The sequence below is a fragment of the Eptatretus burgeri genome, chromosome 1 (assembly GCF_056783735.1).
Source record: "Eptatretus burgeri isolate ZD-2024b chromosome 1, Ebu_testis_v1, whole genome shotgun sequence".
NCBI lineage: Eukaryota > Metazoa > Chordata > Myxini > Myxiniformes > Myxinidae > Eptatretus > Eptatretus burgeri.
In genome coordinates, this window is record NC_140961.1 from 92,811,758 (window position 1) to 92,833,168 (window position 21,411).

General features: G+C 42.3%; 1 protein-coding gene across 1 annotated transcript in view; it reads left to right on the plus strand.

The window, feature by feature from the left end:
* LOC147034963 (extracellular calcium-sensing receptor-like) overlaps nucleotides 1–18,490 on the plus strand; it is a 212,106-nt gene extending 193,616 nt beyond the window's left edge. The window contains exons 4-6 of the mRNA XM_085860796.1: nucleotides 14,023–14,146; nucleotides 17,579–17,971; nucleotides 18,381–18,490. Of these exons, the coding sequence (XP_085716922.1) occupies nucleotides 14,023–14,146; nucleotides 17,579–17,971; nucleotides 18,381–18,490 (627 nt within the window). The remainder of the gene's footprint in view (nucleotides 1–14,022; nucleotides 14,147–17,578; nucleotides 17,972–18,380) is intronic.
* The last annotated feature ends 2,921 nt before the right edge of the window (nucleotides 18,491–21,411 follow it).

The window sequence follows — 21,411 nt, forward strand, 5'->3', positions numbered from 1 at the left end:
ACTTACGAAATCCAAATAAACACAAGTTGCCATGAAAACAACAATTTGACAATTTTGAAGATTTGACCTCTCAAGTTTTGTCCATGATTGATTGCTCTGCATAACTCATTTGTCGAAAACATTTTCCAATTGAGGCACTAATAGGTATTTTATGCGTTTTTGGATGGCCTTTACTTTATCCTTTGACTAATTTCAAACAAACATTAATCACATGTATGACTATATTACACATACACTATATGGCTAAAAGTATATGGACACCTGCTTGTCCAACATCTCATTCCAAAATCATGGGCATTCATATGGAGTTGCCCCTGCCCCCCATTTTTTTTTGCTGCTATAACAGCCTCCACTCTTCTGGGAAGACTTTCCACTTGATGTTCGAACATTGCTGCAGGGATTTGCTTCCATTCAGCCACAAGAGCATTAGTGAGGTTGCGCATTGTTGTTGGGTGATTATGTCTGGCTTGCAGTCGGCATTCCAATTCATCCCAAAGGTGTTTGATGCGGTTGAGGTCAGAACTCTGTGCAGGCCATTCAAGTTCTTCCACACCGATCTCAACAAACCATTTCTGTCTGGACCTCGCTTTGTGCACGGGGGCATTGTCATGTTTTAACAGGAGGGGTCATCCAATGAAAATCACCATCTCAAGGAACTTTGCCTCTGCAGATGATCTTGCACTTTCCAGTCTAGCATATAACCTTGATGGCATCAACAGCATTCTATCTCGAGACCTTCAAGTGATGGAGGAATACTTCAAGTGCTGGCACCTGCACCCAAACCTGTCTAAGACTACAGTCACTGCCTTTCATTTACTTTCGCGCCAACAGTGAACTCCAGATGAAATTCTGTTACAAACCGGTTAGAAATATGAAGTAGCCGAAGTACCTTGTGGTGACCTTAGACCACTGTCTTACATCTTGTGAGCACTTGAAAAGGGTTGCTGAAAAGATCATGTCCATAATGAATATCATCCAGAAACTGGCAGGCACCAGCTGGGGCTCCAGTATATGCATCCTCCAGACAGCTATCCTTGCTCTTGTGTATTCAACAGCTGAGAACTGCTCCCCTGTGTATGCTGAGAGTCACCACACCAAATGTCAAGCACCATCCTGAACTTGTCAATGTGGATAATCAATTGTACTCTGAAATCCACTCCCCTATAGTGGCTCCCCATTCTGTCCAATATCACACCCCCTGATGTATGATAGAAGACAAGGTCTCTGCAAGAATTTGATCACATTGAAGCCAACCCAGACCAACCAATTTATGAGGACCTCGAGAATCTGTCAAAATTGCGACTAAAATCATGCAAACCCTTCTGGATCTCTGCAGGCATATTGAATGAAGCAGGATTTGACCCAAAGTTGGCTGGGCACAGTCTCTGGGAAAACATGGATTTTGCCAACAAGGACCTTGTGCGTGATCTCACCATCATGTCTCCTGGTTTCAACCAAGGCAGGCTACAGTGAACCACCCTTAACAGGATTCACACCCTACATGCCAGAACTGCATGCACATCATCACTTCAAGTGTAAGTTCAGGGCAACTCAGCACGTGATTGTGGCCACCCAGATCAGACCATTTCACACATTGTGAATGATTGCATGCTGAGGAAGTTCCCAAGGGACATCAAGTAAATTTACCTTGTGGGAGATGATGCTCTGACCTGGCTCTCCAACATGGACCTGTCGCTATAGGCTGCTGCAACAGTCATATGCAAGAAGAAGAAGAAGAAGAAGAAGAAGAAGAACACCAAGAGCAAGGCATAAAATAATCCAGGAGGTCACAAAGAACTCCAGGGTAATGTCTTAGAATCTGCAAGCCTCTCTTGCATTGGCTAATGTCAGTGTTCATGAGTCCACCATCAGGAAAACACTGAACAAGAATGGCGTGCATGGGAGGAGAGCAAGGAGGAAACCACTGCTCTCCAAGAAGAACATTGCCACATGTCTCAAGTTTGCCAAATACGACATGGATGATCCAGAAGGCTATTGGAAGAATGTTCTGTGGACATACGAGTCAAAAGTGGAAGTTTTTGGCTTAAATGAGAAATGTTATGTTTGACAAAAACCAAACACTGCATTCCAACATAAGAAGTTCATCCCAACCCTGAAAAATTAGATTTTTTTTTGGTGTTCTATTTGTTTAATCAGGTTCTCTTTTTCTATTATTAGGACTTAAATAAAGATCTTATCACATTTTAAGTCAAATTTACGTTGAAAAAATACAGAAAATTCTCAAGGGTTCACAGACCCTTGAGAATTTTTAGGTCGTGGGTTGTCAAGAGCAACCGCTCAGGATAGTACTTCCGTTCTGAATGAGAACCATCTTACACTCTCCGTCTCAGGATTGTGGGTCTTACTTTCTGTCTCACTCAAATTATAGCTACCGGGCTGGCTTTAATCTCTTTTTCTTGCAAACAAACATCATACACTTTTTATTACACACATTTCTCACTCAATCATTTTCACTTCTCACTTCACATTCTTTTATTTCTCTTTCCTCTCATTTCCCTCAACAGCCTCCAAATAAATATGATATGATAAGGTCTGAAAAGTTAATGGCCCCTCGTTCCCGGCATTATGGGGTGCGGAGAATCTCCGGTGACCTGCCCGTCTCTGCTACCAACGAGTGGGTGGCTCAGGCAGTAGTAGTATCGGTCCCTCCCAAGACCCTTGCTTTTTGATCCAACGTGATTATTTTTCAATTCAATTCACCAACATCCGTGGTCTTTCTTTGAATCTTTCCTGTTGAACATCATCTAGCAAGCTCCTCTCCTAATATTTTGCTTCTCTCAGAGACCCAATTATCACATGACGTTCTTGTTAATTCTCATAACATTTCAAACTTCAACCTTCACTCACGATTCAGCTTCAAAGGAGGAATCTGTGTCTCCTCCAACATTAACGCACCTGCTGTCTGCCTTGTGGACCTCAAATCTCTAAACTTTGATGTCATCTGGCTTAAGATTTGTCTCCCGACCATCACTATTTTCGTCTGTTTCACTTACTGCTCTCCCAATTCTACAAACTTTGTAGCTTAATTTGACTATCTTAACTCTTTCCATGCGGTCATGACGTCTGAACACCCTCAAGCAGAATCTATCTATATATCTATATATCTCTATCTCTCTCTCTCTCTCTCTCTCTCTCTCTCTCTCTCTCTCTCTCTCTCTCTCTCTCTCTCTCTCTCTCTCTCTCTCTCTCTCTCTCTCTCTCTCTCTCTCTCTCTCTCTCTCTGAGACTTCAATGTACATCACAGGGAGTGGCTAAAATCTTCCCACACGGATGTTGGGAGAGTTGAAGCTCTTACATTTTCCATTCTTAATGATTTGGAACAAATTATCACCCACCCTACCCATATCCCAGATCGTCATGACCACACGACCAATACTTTGGATTCATTGTTCACTTCCAATCTGTTGCATTACAACTTCCCAATTTTACCTCCAATTGGTTCTTCTGACCACAATGTCGTGAACATCACTTTACTTACAACCACTTCTTCTCTTCAGACTAAACACCAGTAGTGGCATTTCAATGGTGGTGGTCGTATGGCAGCTTAGCTGCCGGGTAGCTATCATTTCTTGCAGTGCCCCTCTACCAGTACACACACTGGAACTGGTACTCATTTCGCCGACCTCGGAAGGATGACAGGATGAGTCAACCCCCTGGTGTATTGATTCAGCGGCCGACGGGGCTTGAACTGAGGACCCTAGGATCCCAAGCCACCACCCTAACCACTGAGCCAACACCAGGCTTGGCATTTCAATAATGCTGACTGGGCTGGTTTATGAAACTTCCTTTCTGACTTTCCCTGGAAAGACTACTGCCTCTCCTCAGGTGATGCCTCTATCTCTGCTGAATGCATAAGCTGAGGTTATTGCTGCAGGAATGGAGGCATATATCTCTACCATCAAGTCCATCTCTCCAACCAATTATTGGTTCAATAATTCCTGCTCTGCAGCAATTCGTGCAAGGAATGCCGCATATCGGACATGGAAAAACTCTTCTTCCTCCGAATTGCATTCAGCTTTCATATATGTCAGAAATCATTACAAATATGTTATTCATGAGGTGAAGCATTCCTTTATTCAAAAGAAATGTGACAACCTCTCATCTTCTTTCCCGAATAGATATTTCTGCTCCTTAGCTAAAAGTATCTCCAACAACTTCTTTCAGCCTACCTTTCCTTCACTTTTCCGTTCCGATGATACCGTCGATGTCTCTCTGACCGATAACTATTTTTGGTTCTCCCTTCTCCTCTAACTTCACACTGGATGACTCTAACATTCCTTCTCCCTCTGATGCTCCCCTCAGCAGTCCTATGTCCCTCTCTATTCAATCAAAAAAACACTCCTCTGTCTGGATATAAGCAAGGCCTATGGGCAAGATGGTATTCCTCCCAATGTCTTGAAGGAATGTGCTTCAGAACTTGCAGCCATGCTTGCTCATTTGTTTCGTTTTGGTTTAAAAACCCAAACTTTTCCTCTAATACCTGAAACATGCCCTAGTGCAGCCTATTTTAAAGAAGAGTGATCATTCAAACTCATATTACTACTGTCCTATTGCTCTGACTTCAACTGTTTCCAAAGTCTTTGAATGATTTCTCAATTCCCATTTTTTCAAACATCGTGAATCTCACAGTCTTCTATCTGACCACCCATACGGTTTTCGCAAGGCAAAATCTACAAGTGATATCCTTTCTTACATTATGAATGTCTGGGCCTCTTCTTTGAGAGACTTTGGAGAACCCTTTGCTTTAAGCCTTGATAACTCAAAAGCATTTGGCAGAGTTTGGCATCGGGGTCTGATATCCAAGCTTCCCTCTTTCGGCTTTCCTCATTCACTCTGCTCTGCTCTCTCATATTGAACTTTCTCTCCAACCGCTCTATCTCCGTAATTGTTGATGGTTCAACATCCCCCCCCCCCCTTCCCTATCAACAGCAGTGTGCCTCAGGGTTCTGTTCTTTCTCCAATACTCTTCCTTATTTTTATCAATGACCTTCTTTCTTCCACAAATAACCAAATGCACTCGCATGCTGATGACTCAATATTACATTCCTCCATGTCTTTCCCATCTGCCCCATCTTCCCTCCATCAATCTACATCTCGATTATTGTGTCACAGTCACCTCTTTAAATTCGGATTTGGATAAGATCTCCCAGTGGGGAAAATGTAATCAAGCTAAGTTTAATGCTTCAAAAACTCAATTTCTTCTCATCTGTCTCTCTATAAAACTCTCAAATCTCCAATCTCCTTTGAAAGCTCTACAATTGCAACATGCGATACAGTAAACCAACTAGGTATTTCTTGAACTTCAAATTTAACCTGGAATCCACACATTATGCAAATAGCTAAGTCTGCCTCGAAGAAATTATGAGTCCAGTTCAGATGTCGAAGATTCTTCTCCTCTGAACAGTTGCTCCAACTTTATAAAGGATTGATTCGTTCTTGTATAGAGTACTACTGTCACATCTGGGGAGGTTCCAGTTCCACATACTTACTGGACATAATTGAATACAAAGCTATTTGATTTGTCATCTCTATCAATGTGACCTCAAAACTCAAATTCTGCTGCATATTAGGCTCTCTTTCTCTTTTCTACAGATATTATTTCAGTTTCTGCTTGCAAGAACTTGACGCATGTGTCCCTCCAACATTAGCGAGACCAAGGAATACTCGACAAGCAACTACATCACCTGATTATTGTGTAGCCATTGGCAACTCAAGGGTGGGCTATTATGATGCTTGCTTCTTCCCCTTCACTGCCAAACTCTGGAACTCTTTACCTTCTCACGTCTTCTCATACACTGATGACCTTCCCCTTTTCAAAAAGCAGATTTTTTACTTCCTCAAAAACTCTTCAACTATTCTCTCTTTCCTTAATTTTCTATCAATGCAGTTCTTTTATTTAAGGCTTGGCCTTGATGAAAACTATTTAGTCTGTGACTGAAGCCTTCAGTATAAAAAAATAAAATAGAATAAAACCTTTTTCTCACCACTGTACATTCTCGGGATGCATTGATTTTTGTAAAACATTTTGTGGATGGTGAGGAGTTTCCTTGTCTTGAGATCCAGTTTATTGATTTCTGTTTGTGGCCAGTTTGTTATTCCACACCGGTACTATAATCCAGGTATTGCGAGTTGGTTTATAGCTTTGATTAAGTTCCTTGGAGAAAGGGATATTTTAAGGATCAGCTTTGTTCTACACAGCACTATTTGGTAATTGTTTTGCATATTTGTTTGTGACACATATGGTGGCCCTCTTCCACTCCGAGTTATTTGTATGATGTTTTCTGTCGAGCTCCTGGATTGTTGTATTTGTGTCAATTTTTATGTTGTTCGTTTTTGTTGGTCTACCTTGAATGAATGTGAACTTCGCACACTTATCTTGGCCAAATTCCTTTTGAATGTCATCAGAGTGCATTTCAAAAATGTAAGTTGTGCTGCCAATTTTTCGTCATTTGGTGTCAAAGCTTTTTTTCGCAAGGCAAGACCTACAGGTGTATGTTTCTGGTGTATGATCCCCCTCCATCCCCTCCCTTACCTCAAATGGCTGCAAGCTTATACCGCACGTAAAAAGGCTGAATGCCTAAACTCGGTGTTTGCATCAAAATGTTGTGTCCAAAACCCATTGTTTTCTCTACCCACCTTACCCAGACGCACCCAATTGTCCCTGGACTATGTGTACTTTTCTCCTGACAAGATGGAGAGCTTGCTGTCAAACCTCGACTCAGATTCTGCAAGCGGTCCAGATGGCATCAGCCCACATGTCCTAAAAACATGCTCCTCTGCTCTTGCTCACCCTCTCTCTGTTCTATTCACCCTATCATTTGCTCAAGGTGATCTGCCATCTTCTTGGAAATCAGCAAACATTACTGCCGTGCAGAAAAAGGTGCAAAAACAGATCCCTGCAACTACAGACCAATCAGCCTTCTCCCAATCATCAGCAAGGTTATGGAATCCATCCTCGCTTCAGACATTAAATCCTTCCTCTTCTCCAATGGCCTGATTTCTGATCATCAATTTGGTTTCAGACCAGGTCACTCTACCGTGGATGTGCTGTTTCAGCTCTCCTAACAATGGATGGAGGTCCTCAATGCCAGACATGAAATCAGAGCCACATCCCGAGACGTATCGTGTGCTTTTGACATGGTCTGGCACCTTGCCCCGCTCACCAAACGCTTTTCTGACACGGTATCCAAGGCAATCGCCATTCATAACTCACAGACTTCTTCTGTCGCACTCAACGTGTGGCCCAAAATGGAGCTCTTTCATCCCCTCTTCCTGTCCTGGCTGGAGTTCCTCAAGGTAGCGTTCTGGGCCCTGTTCTTTTTCTGGTTTTCATCAATGATCTCTCCGACTCTCTGGAAAATCCTCTTTATCTCTTTGCTGATGACTCCACCCTCTGCCGTACCATATGTTATCCCTGAGACTGGCAAGCAGCAGCTTCTTGGCTCACTGCATATCTGGGTAAAATCACAAACTTCTCCAACATGTGGAACATGTCTTTCAAGCCGGACAAATCTCACACTCTCACGATGTCTCTCCGAATTGACCGTTTAGAAAAAACCCCAATCCACTTTCTCAACAATCCTCTGGAAGAAGTCCTTTCTTTCAAGCTTCTGGGTCTCACTATCTGCCATGATCTTTCCTCGGAAAGACACATTTCAAGCTTGGCCTCCAAAGCCAGTCGCCAACTTTGAATCCTCCGTTGTGCAAAGTCCTTCCTCGGCCCACCTGTGCTCCTGACCACTTACAAAGCTTTCGTCTACAGCCTGATGGAGTACTGCTCTCACCTCTGGGCTGGTGCTCCTGCCTCCCACCTTTCTCAGCTTCAAGCTGTGGAAACCAAGGCATTTCGGATCATTGGCATCTCCCGCGATGAGGTTGAGTCTTTCGGCCTCTCACTCTCTCACCGTAGGCAGGTCGATAGGCTTTCTCTCTTCTACCGTCTCCTCTCCAGTCTCGCCCCCTCCCCCCCCCCCCGCTCTCTCTGAGATTTGTCTGCACCACATTTCCGCAGGCCACTCAAAGTCCGCCAACAACCCCCTTCTGGTAATACTACCAAAATCACGAATCACTGCTCACCTTCACTCTTTCATTCCTCTTTTTTCCCGCCTTTGAAATAAACTCCCTCACTCTATTCAATGCCATTCTTCCCTCCAGGCCTTCAAAACAGCTGTTCACCACCACCTCTTGTCAACCCCCATCCAAATTCTCGATCTTTTCTACCCCGTTAATCCATTAAAGCCCACCTCCTTCAAATTCCCTGCTTTCCTTCCTGAAAGTCCCAGTAATGTCCATCTTGTGAACCCCGTGTTCCCCGCCCCATCCCTCTCCCTTCCACAGATATCCTAATGTCTCTGTTCCACAATGTTTTGTCCTTCCCACTCCCGCCCCTCTTGTCTCATGCCCCCTTTGCTGTGCGTTGTGTGTTAGCTCTCATACGAGCCTCGACAAGGTATTCAAAGCTCTGCCTTTCATCCTTCCAAGGACGGCAAAATGAGTACTTGCTTGCAGGTATCCTGTGTCGAAGTGGCGACCCATCCAGGATTGTGCCCAATAGCCTTGGATACTGCTATGGCAGCACCAACGCTCTCCAGAGAGTATGGTTGCAATGGATGGATGGATGGTGTCAAAGAGTTTTAAATCATCCATGTAAAGTATATGTGTCACTTTTCTTGTTTCTTTGGACTTCTTATATTTGATGTCAAAATATATCCATGTCCTTGGTCATCAATGAGGTTGCCCAGTGGGTCCAGGGCAAGGCAAAACAGGAGGGGTGAAAGGCTGTCTCCTTGAAAGATCTATCGACGTATCCTCACCCTTTGTATTTCGATCTTTCCCCCCAAATGCTGTCATGCCAATGTGGTTTTTCAAAGCTACATTTCTCACTCCCTTTCCCTTTGCCTTTCCCTTTCCCTTTTCCTTTTCCCTTTCCCCTTTCCCCTTTCCCTTTCCCTTTCCCTTTCCCTTCCCCTTTCCCTTTCCCTTCCCCTTCCCCTTTCCCTTTCCCTTTCCCTTCCCCTTCCCCTTTCCCTTTCCCTTTTCCCTTTCCCTTTCCCTTTCCCTTTCCCTTTCCCTTTCCCCTTTCCCCTTTCCCTTTCCCTTTCCCTTTCCCTTTCCCTTTCCCTTTCCCTTTCCCTTTCCCTTTCCCTTTCCCTTTCCCTTTCCCCTTCCCCTTCCCCTTCCTCTTCCCCTTCCCCTTCCCCTTCCCCTTCCCTCTTTCCCTTTTTTTTTTGAATACCTTGTCAAGGCTCGTGTGAGAGCAAACACACAACGCACATCAAGGGGGCATGAGACAAGAGGGGTGGGAATGGGAGGGACAAAACAGTGGGGAACAGACAAATTAGGAGATCTGTGGAAGGGAGAGGGATGGGATGGGGAACATGCGGAATATAAGATGGACATTACAGGGACTTTCAGGAAGGAAAGCAGGGGAATTGAAGGAAGTGGGCTTGGGTGGATTATCGGGGGTAGAAAAGATCGAGGATTTGGATGGGGGATAATAAGAGGTTGGTGTGAACAGCTGTTTTGAAGGCCTGGAGGGAAGAATGGGAAAGAATAGAGAGAGGGAGTTTATTCCAAAGGTGGGAAAAAAGAGGAATGAAAGAGTGAAGGTGAGTAGTGATTCGTGATTTTGGTAGTTTTACATGAAGGGGGATGTTGGCTGACCTTGAGTGCCCTGAGGAAATGTGGTGGGGACAAATCGCAGAGAGAGCAGGGGCGCAAGGCTGGAGAGGAGATGGTAGAAGACAGAAAGACCACCGACCAACCTGCGGTGATTGAGTGAGAGGCCCAAAGACTCAGCCCCATTGCGGGAGATGCCGATGATCCGAAATGCCCTGGTTTCTACAGCGTGAAGCCGAGAAAGATGGGAGGCAGGAGCACCAGCCCATAGGGGAGAGCAGTACTCCATAAGGCTCTTGACAAAAGCTTTGTCAGTGGTCAGCAGCTCACAAGGGCTGAGAAAGGACTTTGCACGACGGAGGATTCCCAGTCAGCGACTGACTTTGGAGGCGAGGTTTGAAATGTGGCTTTCCCAGGAAAGGTCAAGGCAGATTGTGAGACCCAGAAGCTTGAAAGAAAGGACTTCTTCCAGAGGATTGTTGAGAAAGTGGATGGGTGGGTTTTCTAAATGGTCTTTTCGAAGAGACATCGTGAGAGTGTGAGATTTGTCCGGAATGAAAGACATGTTCCACGTGTTGGACCAGTTTGTGATTTTATCCAGATTTGCAGTGAGCGATGAAGCTGCTGTTTGCTGGTCTGAGCGATGACCAATGGTACGGCAGAGGGTGGAGTCATCAGAAAAGAGATATAGAGGATTTTCCAGAGTCGGAGAGATCATTGATGAAAACCAGAAAAAGAACAGGGCCTAGAACGCTACCTTGAGGAACTCCAGCCTGTACAGGAAGAGGGGATGAAAGAACTCCATTTAGGGCCACACGTTGACTGCGACAGGAGAGGAAGTCTAGGAGCCATGAGTGGAGATGATCTTGGATACCATGGGAAGAGAGTTTGGATGTAGGGCAGGGTGCCAGACTGTGTCAAAAGCACGTGAAATGTCCAGGGATATGGCTCGGATTTGCTATCTGGCATTGAGGACCTCCACCCATTGTTGGGAGAGCAGAAGCAGTATATCCAGGGTAGAGTGACCTGGTCTGAAACCAAATTGATGATCAGAAATCAAGCCATTGGAGAAGAGGAAGGTTTTCATGTCTGAAGTGATGATGGATTCCATAACCTTGCTGATGATTGGGAGAAGGCTGATTGGTCTGTAGTTGCAGGGATCTGTTTTTGCACCTTTTTATGCAGGGCAGTGATATTTGCAGATTTCCAAGCAGATGGCAGATGACATTGAGCAAATGAGAGGGTGAATAGAACAGAAAGAGGGTGAGCAAGAGCAGAAGAGCAGGCTTTGAGGACATGTGGGCTGATGCCGTCTGGACCGGTTGCAGAATCTGAGTTGAGGTTTGAAAGCAAGCTCTCCACCTTGTCAGGAGAAAAGGACACAGAGTCCAGGGACAGTTGCGTGTGACTTGGTAAGGTGGGTAGAGAAAGTGATGGGTTTTTGACACAAGATTTAGCTGCAAACACCGAGTTTAGGCATTCAGCTTTTTCACGTGCGGTATCAGCAGTGCGGCCATTTGAGGTAAGGGAGGGGATGGAGCGGGAACATACACCAGAAACAGATTTTATTAAACGCCACCAGGATTTTGAGGAGGGAGAGAGGTTTGACAGTTCAGACTTGAGATGAGAAAGATGTTGTTTTCTGGCTCTCCTGAGGGAAGATACACACTTGTTCCGAGCTTTATGGAAGGAACTGAGATTGTCCTCACTTGGGTTTGCCTTCCATGAGGCAAAGGCAAGTTGTTTCAGGACAACTGCCTCACCACAAGCTTCAGTCAACCAAGGGCTGGAGGAAGGGTAGGACAACTGAAGATGAGAGGGGATAAATCTGTGCATGAGGGAGAGCAAGTTTCTTTGAAATAATTCCCAGGATGAGTTGATTTTGGAGAAAGTAGTGATAGGAGACCAGTCTATAAGTTTGATGGCTGCTTGTAGACCCTGCCAGTCGGCTTGGGTGAAATGCCACACTCGACGGCGGTGAGGAGGTTCTCCGATAATAGCCAGAGAAATGTCCACTTTGACAAGGACGTGGTCAGAAGAACCGATTGGAGCGTAGGAAGAGCAGCAGATATTGTCAGGAAATTTGGCAAAATCAGATCCAGAAGGGATGGAGTACCATTGGTTGAGATCCGGGTCGGGAAGTTGACCGATTGAGGTGTTGTTTTCCCATTACTTTTTCTTGTTTGAGCAGTGCCGATGCAAAGCTCACAGTGCTGACTTCCTTTAATCAGGACGATTTTGGTACCAATCTCTTGAGTGTTTCATTGGTTTGCTTTTCTGATGCAGCATTTTTGTCCCTTGGTTGTTTTCTATTTTGTATAGGTCGGGTCTTTTCCCAAATGGTCAATCTCATCTTCACTATTTTGTTTGACAGCTCTTCTTCCAGTCTTCGCTGCTCCTCATCATCCTCATAATCATTCTCTCCTTCACCCCTATGTTCCCCTTCATCCTTCTGCCTGTTATCATCCACATTTTTCATCCCCTCCATCTATATTGTTGTTTTCACTCAGTCCATGACTAAGCTGGGTCTGTTTCCCCTCCCCAATAGGGAGGTTGTGTGTCTCCTCCCCCTCTGTCTCACCTCGAATTCACTGCTGGGTAAGCTAAAAGTTATCAATGCACCCTTGCAAAATGCAAGTTGTGACTAAATAATACGTACCAGAACCTGGGTCCAAATTAAGTTCAGCTTTCAACTAAAGATTTCAATGTTGTGATGATAAATAGACAAATACTTTGGACATAGACTGGCTTAATTACTGAAAATTATTCATTACATTTTTTGAATGACACTTATTTTGAAACTACAATGGTGTATTAAGTTTTATTCATTTTTTTGCCATGAGGTTTTTTTTTTTTTGGGCATTTTTGCCATTTGTACCTTAATTGCCACGAAATAGTAAACAATCAAATTGTTTTTATTTTTATCATTCTTAGCTTTTGTTCTACGTAAGGAATGTGAAATTTGTAAACAATCTTGGTGAGCTGATGAGCTTCGATGAGCATGGAGAACCCTCTGCTTTTTATGAACTCATTAATTGGCATAAAGACAACAATGATAACATACTCTTCAAATTGGTAGGAAGTTTTAAATCAATGGTTTCACCAGAACAACAGTTGAAAGTTGACAAAGACAACATTATCTGGAATGGAGGAAAACGGAAGTTAAGTATTCTTCTTTCAAACTTCTACTGCTGGTCCTCTTTGTGCTACTCTTCTCCTTTGTGCTGCTATTTCCATTCTTCCTGCTTTTCTTTTTATTCCAACTGTGCGGAAAAAACATGTCAGCACGTTCAACAGTTTGGCACCCAATCAATTTGGTTACTTTGCAGCAGGGAAATTCCACTCACCTGCCGAGATGGCTCTGAAAAGCAAAGCACACAGGCAAGAGGTTACCTTTGCAATGTCGATAACTGTATTGACCTGTAAACCTGAAGGAACTTCCCAACAGCCAGCACCACCCACAGTTAAGATCTATGCTGTTTTGTGAAAACTGATAAACAATAAACACCCACTGAAGATGTTAAAATGTGATTGATTTATCATTTATTGGTATGCAGCTTGTGGCTGCTTGGCTGCATCATTTTGGGAGTGCACATTGGTGTGCCCTCTGGTTGATTGGTGTGCATTAGCAGGAACAGACATAATACATAGAGTACATACACATCCCCAAGCTGCGAACCACTCCGGATAATGTCCACTTATCAATCATTCCCCAATATTTCTTGGTACCTATTTAATTTCTGTTTTATCTCATCTACTGATAGATTCTGCTGCCAAGATCTTTCCAGTGGGACCATTTTATGCACAACCTCCTTTCTGAATGAAAGACGCCTGCCTTACTTGTGTCCGAGTTGTCCTCTTCTTTACTCTTCTCCTAATTCTCCTCTTCTTTCAGACTGTGTCACCAGCTTCTGTAACCATCCATTCTGCTGAAAAACTATGCAATTTTTGTTGTGGCTTTCACATTTCTTCCTGATACCCTCACAATTACATGTGTTCTAATGTATAATGTCCTGTCTTCTTCATACGCTCTCCTTAGCCTTGTCCAGCTAGCCCCCAAAACAATCTAGCTGCTCAAACCTGAAGGATTTATATATTGTACAGTCTGATGTCAGCTATATTATTCCTCAGATGTGTCTTATTTCAATCCTTGTAAAGCATTCATAACTACATCAATGGTCTGCACATGCCCATTATGAGGTTTGTATCACGATGGGAATGGATTGCCTTGTTGGCACTGAAGCTTTCTTTAACAATTTCACCTCCCAATAGAATATCACTGTTTGCAATAATATGAAAACATTGTAAATATCACAAATGGAGTAATTTTAACGTAATTTTTTTTTCCCGAGACAAGTCGAGAATTTAATAATATCATTGCAGGTGCCCGATTCTCTGTGCAGCAATCCATGTCCTCCAGGATCACGCAAGATGTCCCAAATTGGACAACCCTTCTGCTGTTTTGACTGCATTCCCTGTGGTCTTGGAATGTACTCTAATTCTACGAGTATGTAGATCCCTTAAAACTTCTGCATACACCCCCACCTTCTTCCTTCCCTCTTGTTTCTTCCTCTAACTTCTTATAGTTTGCCCACATTCACACATTCTGCTCATGTCACAAAAATAATTGACAGACATTTTTACAACCAGTCATTAATGAAGACAACATCATGAAGGTTACTTCCTCACGATGGATTTAACCACAACAACAACGATGGATTTAATATATATATATATATATATATATATATATATATATATATATATATATATATATATATATATATATATATATATATATATATATATATATATTGTTGGTGGCCTCTCGGGAATGAAAATTCACCCTCGTTCATGACGACATACATGTGCAGGAGATACTTCTTCACATGTTTTAACCACCATAAAATGAAGATTGGTTATAATCTGGTGTAACATCCATTTACTTGTGTAATTTAACAGCATAGACATGTTTCATGATGGAAATTTGTTTAAATTGCACGAGGAACCTTTTGTGGTATTATGGGAAATGGAAGTTTTCTCAGAAATCTATGGTGCACAAGTTAAACAGAAAATAAATCCTGCATCAGACCAACTGCTCTCTAAGAATGTAGGCTTTTTAGCTAGGATTGGTCATCCAATGACATTCTCTCCAAGTTAGAACAGCATGGGCAGTCGAGGTGAGGCACCACTCCTGATCTGTGTCCAACTATTCACTACATTCAAGCAACTGAGCATTCGATGCACTCGTGGTGGGGTATTGCCAAGTGTTGTGTTTCTGCTGGTAGATGTATCCATCACCTTTTCAGCTGGATGAGTCCACCAACAGAGCCACCATTACTCCCAACGAGCACTCCTCCCAGGAAAGGGTTCATAATTAAACCATAATCCCACATCTCTTCACGGAGATGGACGACCTGCCCGTTACAATTGACTGGTAGTTTTACAGAATATAGATTGCCTCTCCACATGGAGGGATTAATTTTGCAACCACAACAAAAATGCTATTGTTTGTCTCACTATTTTCACATTATTTTAATATATTGGTGATTTCTCATCTCTTCGTGATTTTCTGACTTCAAATTCTTTATTGACATCTTAAGGGTTGATTCATTCTTCAGTGAATGATATGCAGCACCGATCTGTCATCTTCTGAATGTTTTTCCTTGTTTTTTTTTATTTTCTAGTTTTGATAATGCATGGTTCTCAGTTTATGACATGGATGACTGTTGAACCAAATACTCAGCAACCTGAATTAATTCTTCTCTCTCTCCATTTTGCTCCCTTACTCTACCTCTTCCCCCCCCCCTGCCCTTACCCTTTCACACTCTCCCTCCTTTTCTCTTCATTTCTCTCTTCTGAAATTCCTTCTCTTGGGTAATTTTGCCTTTCTGTATCTTGCATTTGTTACCCGGAGTCACATATCTCATCATTCTTTCACGAGATGTGTGTTGGCTCCAAAGTAAGATATATGTCTGAATAATATCTCTGGTGCCACTGTTATTTCTAAAATTATTGAGAGTATAAAATAATGCAGATGAAAGGTTCAAAAGTTGTAAAATATAACAGCTGTGGCCTTCATTCAAACCCCGTCTTGAAACCTCCTCCAGAAAGCTGGTTTTAAGTTTGACTCCATTCTTCGAAGCAAGCCTCTGAGAAGCAGCCCAGGAGTATCGTTGTCTGTGACTTCCTCGCCATTCCAACCTCTTGTTTGTCTGTGTGTTATATTGTCCTCCAAACAATGACAGCTTTGTTTACATCTATCTCTCAGAGAGCATATGGACCAACTTTTAACAACCCATCCCAACTCTCTCTTCCTAAAAATGGTGATTGAAATTGTCACTGTGCAACTTGGCTGGATGTTGGTAGCACCAGCCATGGCAGTTCAGCTTCTGTGACCCCATAAAATTGACTCAATGTGGAAACATTCCATCCTGGATTTCTCTCAATGGCAAATCCTCCCTTCTGAACTTGGTGATGACAAACTTTCCCACAAATATCTCATGCTCTTCATCCGCTCCAATTTGTTCATCTGATCATATGCTTGTGAGAGTCAACATCACTCTGGCTATCCACAGAGAGCTGCCTCAATGCTGGCAAGTTTGTGGCAGTTCATGCAGGCAGGTTGGTGGGGATGGCAAACAGTCATCTCTCTTCAGGACTGGTCTCCCATACCTACTGCCCCTGATATTAACTCAGGCTAGGAATTCTTCCACAGAATCCTCCTCTCTCTTATGCACAGATTCATCCCATCTCACCTTCAGTTTTTTTTTTTTGGACACATTGTCGAAGCTCTTATGAGAGTTAACAGACAGAATATATAACAAAGGGAGCAGGAGACAAATGGGGTGGGAGAGGGAATTACAAAAGAGAAGGGAGCAGAGACATGAGGAGATCTGTGGAAGGGAGAGGCATGGGGTGGGATATACATGGTAAGCAATATGGACACGACAGGGACTTTCAGGAAGGAAAGCAGGGAATTTGAAGGAGGTGGGTATTGGTTGGATTAACAGGGGCAGAAAAGATCAAGGTTTTGGATCAGGGAAGATTATGAGATGGTGGTGAACAGCTGTTTTAAAGACCTGGAGGGAAGAGTGTGATTGAAGAGAGTGTGGGAGTTTGTTCCAAAGGCAGGATAAAGGAAAGAGTGAAGGTGAGCAGTAATTCTTGATTTTGGCCCTTGTGAACTGAAAAATAATCGTTGTGAAGGAGAAGAAGAGACATGTATCATGGCAGAGAAGGAAAAGAAAAGACCACTCCAACAGAGGTTACCCCAAACTGTTGTTATCCCAGTACACTGGCACTCATTTCACCAACCTTGGAAAGATGACAGGCTGAGTCAACCCCATTTTATGGTATTTCAACAACCAACAGGGGCTTGAACTCAAGACTCCAAGGTCCCAAGCTAGCCACCTTAACCACAAAGCCAAAACCAGGTTTGTGGAACCAGAAGCAGAAGGAAAGTCAAGTAGAAATGAGAATCTTCTGGAGTGAAAAATATTGTTTGTTCGGTTTGATTTTTGGAAGCGAGGAGATCAGAAATATGATAGTTTTGAGGAGATAGAAGAAATATACCCAGGAATATACCTGGGATAGAGGCAAGATACACTTTCTATCGATTAACAATTGTCCAGTATCATTGCCTGACTTACGATGTGCTGTCTGTCTTTGTAACCTCTGAGTAGCTGATAACATGTGTCGCAAAAAACTATATAGACTACAAAATTGCTTCTATTAATCTGTTTCATGTCTGGATTTTTGTAGCAAAGGTCCGTTGTAAATATGTGTTTAAAGCATTTCAACATAATGATTATATATATATATATATATATATATATATATATATATATATATATATATATATATATATATATATATATATATATATATATATATATATGATTCAACTGCTGCATTTCACTTTAAAATTCTCCTTTAGGTGCACAAGACTGCCATTCTTGTCCAGACTTATTCTGGCCCACAAAGCAAGGAGATGCTTGCTTCTCAATGCCTGAACAATTCTTGGCTTTCACTGACCCTCTGGCACTCACATTGTTGGTTTTCAATCTATTTGGAATTTTATTGAGTTTTATAATAGGAATTTTGATTTTCCAATGCCAAGCCTTTGTTATGTTGCATAAAAACACAAATTTCCAGATCTCTTTGCTCATGCTGTTATTCTTCTTGGGTTGCTTTGGCAGTATTTTCACTTTTACGGGACGACCATCTGATGTGGTGTGCAAGATACGTTACCCAATTGCTTTTACTTTCCTTGCACTCTCTGTTTCCTGTGACCTAAGCATTATTGTCAACATAATGGTCAGTTATTCAGGTAAGTGGTTATGCGATATAAAATAATACATTTAGAGCTTACAATTGGTGAGGAGATTACAGTTTGATTTATTGTTATACTTAAAACCAATTTGCATTATGTTATTTTTTATTGAAAACGTTTTGGCTGAGGGAAGAGATTTGAGAAAAGTACATATGAAAATGAAGAAATTATCACCATTTCAAAATAACTGCATACAAAAAAATAGGACATGAAAAAAGAAGGAAGTTTATCTCTCTATCTGCAAGTACTTTGGAAGATGCATTAGAATAGGCCAAGAGAAAGAACAGAATTCATCATTGTTCGAGTTGGCTTGCAAAGCCAGCCAACGACAAGGAATCCTCTGTCATACTATTCATTTCCTTGGCAAATCTGGACTTCTAACAACGTACATGGGCTCCATCTGCAGCTCTCTGGAATCTCACTCTCCCATTTGAAGTGGCTCCTCTGCCTCACACCTTTCATAACTTAATGGTGGGGAGTCTGAGGCTGTCTGACAATCTTTGGAATCTTACGTAATGAATCTTAAACTCTGAACATGTTGCTCCTGCCTCACCAACAGACAGGCTTGTGTTATCTCTGTGTTCCACCATCTACTTTATTATCTTGCACTCTCTTCCTTTTCTGTTCAGAAAAACTGCCTGTGACCTCCTAGGTTTCTCCAGGGCAAACACCTTCCATCAGATACCTAATTTTGGGAAACTCAAAATAACCATGCTCAATGCTCACCTCCACTCATCTTTGTTCTTTCTTCTGCCAATGTTTGCAACTTGGTTTGTCTTTACAATTTCATTCTATCCTCTAGAAGTTTGAAATGGCTGCTCACCACCTCAGGTGACCCCATCCTTACTCATTATATTTGCTCCACTTATTAAACTTCCCAATGTCACTCCTTCCTGTCTCAATTATTGTTTATCCAGTTTATTCTTCCACTCTCTCCTCCCCTGCCCTGATGCTCTCACTTTTCTCTTCAGACATTTTTTTTCCAATTGTCCAGTAATATCCTCCATCACCACTGTTAATGTATTTTCCCACTTTCCGTTGTAGTCTAGCAGTTCTGTTTTATTATATGTCCATATTCCATGAGCTTGGACTCTGGAAAAAATAAGAACAAAAAACAAGACCTGATTATGGTATAAAAGATCAAGGGTAAGGAGTGAGGCCAAGATGGTTGTGTACCTTCAATCTCCAGCCTGACATGGCAGAATTAGATATAACATATTGAGGAAGTAGGTTTCCACACAAGCAAAAAAGGAAAATAATACAGGAGTGGAGGTGAGTAGTGAGACTGGATTTTAGGATTTGTTCAAGTTGGGAATTTTTGGAAGAAGGCATTTAGCCCAGCAGGGCTAAGGAGGGAGGGAGGGATAAAAGAGTAAATTGGGTAAGAACAGACAAGATGCAGTAGAAAAGCAAGAGGTTCCCAAACTTTCTCCATTCGGATGTCAGCAGGATCTTAAATTATACTTGTTTGTCTGAAATGCCAAAGAAATTGAGAGCTTTGGATTCTGTTGTGTTATCTAAAACAGGGTAACCAGTCACATCTAAAGCAGGGGAACCAGTCGAGAGGGGAGAGGATTACACCCTGAACTACAGACCAAAGTCATGTAGACTCTGAAAGGTAATATATGACAAAGGTGGAGAGAAGCTCCATCATTAGGTATTGTCTTTCTGTTGTGGTAAGTGAAATTGTCCCATGCTGTTGCTCAGAATAGATGGTAAAATTACCTATATGTCTGTTTCCATGGCAAGCTACTGGTAGAAAGTAACACCAATACAGGCTTTCTGTCCATCTCCACTCATTTGTTCTTCTTTTCCTCCATTTGAGAAACACCTTTCTGAAGTTGTTCAATCCCATAATTGCCTCCTGGGCTTCTGATTGGTGGTAAACCACCATCGCATGCCATTGCCCATTCCTTCATGTTCCAATATTATTTTCTAGTTGTGTTCTTACATTCTTTTCTATCCATATTGACGCTGGCTTCCCCAACCCTCAGCTTTTGTTTTTTTTTTTCTACATAGTCGAGGCTCATGGAAGAGCAAGTACACTGAATGGATCAGGCAACACACAAAAACAGGAAGGAAAACATGCTTGCCTGGGGTGGACAAGTTGGACACAGAGGATGCATGGGGTGGACAAGATGGATACAGAAGGAAACTCCGAGGAAGGCCGTTAAAATTAAAGGCCATTCAGGCCTTGACAACACAGAATGAATTGCACGAAACAATGAACGAATTAACATGAAATATTGCAGGGAATGAAACATTAACACATTGATGAATGATGCACACAGCACATGATGAATCCAATTCAGAAAACTCAGCTTTGGTGAATTGGAACTGAGCAGCTCAAATTTCACCATGAAATTGTGAATAACCCAAATCGGAACTTCCAGGTTGTTGTATGCACTCTTCTTTCCTCATTCCTTTACTTAGTGTGTTTACTGCTTCCCCACTGCATCATTGTCAGAAAATTCCCTTTTTACCTTCTGTCTTCTCACTCTTCCTTGTTCCGTGATTTTATACACAAATTAGAAGGGCACTCTTCGACGTCGCGACGTCAAGAGATATGCTTCCGACCATATTAATTATTCGATCATTATACATTATTGTATCAAGTTTGATTTAAATCCCTGAACCAAGTTTCAAAATATTAAATCATTATGGCTGCCAGACCATGCTTCCGATCATGGTGATATTAAAAACGTATATTCCCCATGACTACAAATTCATAATTGTGAGGTTTGACGTCAATTGATAGTTTCCCCTCAATTTGTGAAGCTGGTCTGGAGAAAAGGATTATAAAAGTTTGATTCTTCAAAAAATCATAGCTGCCAAACGATGTGACCCATGATCTCATAGTTGGATAAGTTGTTCCTCATGGATAGGCAATCAGACCTGTAAAGTTTTGCCTCAATCTGTTTAGCTGTTTCGGAGAAGAAGATTTTTGAAGGTTTTTATGTTAAAAAAAGGCTGCCAATCCATCTGACCGATGACGTCACAATCCCCCCCCCCACCCCCATACAATTTAGCCTGAGATGACCCTCAAAAACTTTCATACTCATTGGATAAAGCATTCTACGTATGCAACCATGATGTCATAATGAAGCCAATGATGAAATCATCGAAAAAATCACACTTGTTTACTTCCCATGGGGAGTACTTGAGATTTTCCAAATTTCTATTTCCATGGAGCAGTTTCAGAGATGCAGAAGTCCAAAGTTTTTCTTCTTTTCCAACATGGCTGCCACCATACGTGACCTCTGATGTTGTCATTATCATGAAAACGTTCTACATGAGTAGTTACAATGATAGTGAAAATTGTGTCAATAGGGTAAGCGGTTGCAGAGAAAACAGAAAATTAGCATGGAAGGACGGCCAACCAAAAAACATAATGCATCCAACAATTTCGTCAGCTGCGGGGAAAAAAAAAGTTCAGT